At 40.8% G+C, this 1,439-nt stretch overlaps 1 protein-coding gene across 1 annotated transcript; it reads right to left on the bottom strand.

Annotated features, from left to right (window-relative positions):
• Nucleotides 1–286: 286 nt before the first annotated feature.
• Nucleotides 287–1,093, bottom strand: LOC145163547 (uncharacterized). Its single transcript, XM_079082379.1, has one exon. It carries the CDS (start codon nucleotides 1,091–1,093, stop codon nucleotides 287–289), a length of 807 nt encoding a protein of 268 aa, XP_078938505.1.
• Nucleotides 1,094–1,439: the final 346 nt, after the last annotated feature.

Here is a 1,439-nt window from a genome sequence, read left to right as displayed (position 1 = left end):
TCTTGTTTGGAGAATGAGATAAGGCAACTTGAGAAACATCCTTTCTTGTTGAGTTGTTAACTTCTAAAGTCTTCACAATCTCTTCGACTTCGGAGTCCAATGTATACATATCCAATGTTTTCTTCAAACTTTCAACATCAAAACTCATGTTGAGCACCATCTTCAAAAGATCCCCATGTGATAACTCGAATAATTCTTGGGTGATTGGCTCAATCACATCAACCCGATATAATGGAGAAATGTTGCTAGGATATCTCATGGCTTCAAAGATGTTGAAGTGAATGATCTATCCATCAAATTCCATTGTGATCTTCCCATTATGGACATCAATAATTGTGTGAGCGGTATTCATGAAAGGTCTTCCAAGGAGGATCATATATGACTTGGAAGGGGTCTTCTCTTCAAGGTCAATGACATAGAAGTCCGCGGGAAATACTAGTTGATTGACTTGAACTAGTACATCCTCCAACACACCTCTTGGAAATACACTTGACTTGTCCGCTAATTGAATGATGACTCCAGTTTCTTCCAAAGGTCCAACATTGAGAGATTGAAAAACCGAGTATGGCATTACATTGATTGAGGCTCCAAGATCTAACATGGCACTTTCAACATGCAAGTCACCAATGGTACAAGGAATAGCAAACATGCACGGATCCTTGCATTTGGGTGGAAGCTTCTTTTGGATAACCGCGGATACATTGACATTGACTTGAATCTTTTCATTCGCCTTAAACTTCCTCTTATTAGTGCACAAATCCTTAAGAAATTTGGCATAGCGCGGAATTTGCTTTATGACATCCAATAGTGAAATGTTGATTTGAACTTTGCGGAAAGTCTCAAGAAATTCCTTCTCTTCCTCTTGTTTCTTTGAAGGAGCCAACCGGGATGGGAAAGGTGGTGGTATGACCAATGGCTTGATGTGCTTGTTGGAAGAGTCGGGTTGATCAATGTTGGGAACAACCGGTTCCTTTGAAGTAGCTTCAACCTTCGGAGGATCAACAACAATAACTTCATCTTCTTCTTCTCTTGAAACTCTTTTAGGGTTGCTTTCTCCAAGGGTTTTCCCACTTCTTAAGGTTATTGCACTCATATTGGGGTTCTTCTCGGTTTGAGATGGAAGTTTACCCCTTTGTTCCATCTTGTTGAGAGCGGTGGCCAAGTCTCCAATTTGTGCTTGAATGTTGGAGAAAGTGTTCTTGGTCTCTTGTTGAAATTGGGTTTGGCTTTGAGCAAGAGAAGTGACGAGTTCTTGAAGGCTCATTTGATGGTTACCGCTTGATTGGCTTTGTGGGGGAGGTTGTTGGTAATTTGGAGGGTTATAAGAAGTTTGTGGATATGGAGGTTTTTGGGAAGGATATTGTGGATGTTGGGGTCTCATCTAAATGTTTGGTGGATTTTGCTTTGGTGGGTATGGATTGTTTGGGTTATTCCTCCAA

The sequence above is a fragment of the Lactuca virosa genome, chromosome 3 (assembly GCF_052849685.1).
Source record: "Lactuca virosa cultivar CGN04683 chromosome 3, Lactuca_virosa_CGN04683_v6, whole genome shotgun sequence".
NCBI lineage: Eukaryota > Viridiplantae > Streptophyta > Magnoliopsida > Asterales > Asteraceae > Lactuca > Lactuca virosa.
This window is presented reverse-complemented; position numbering and strand designations above follow the sequence as displayed.

Coding starts and splice junctions, on each gene's coding strand:
- LOC145163547 (XM_079082379.1), bottom strand. CDS start 1,093: ATGAGTGCAATAACCTTAAGAAGTGGGAAAACCCTTGGAGAAAGCAAC.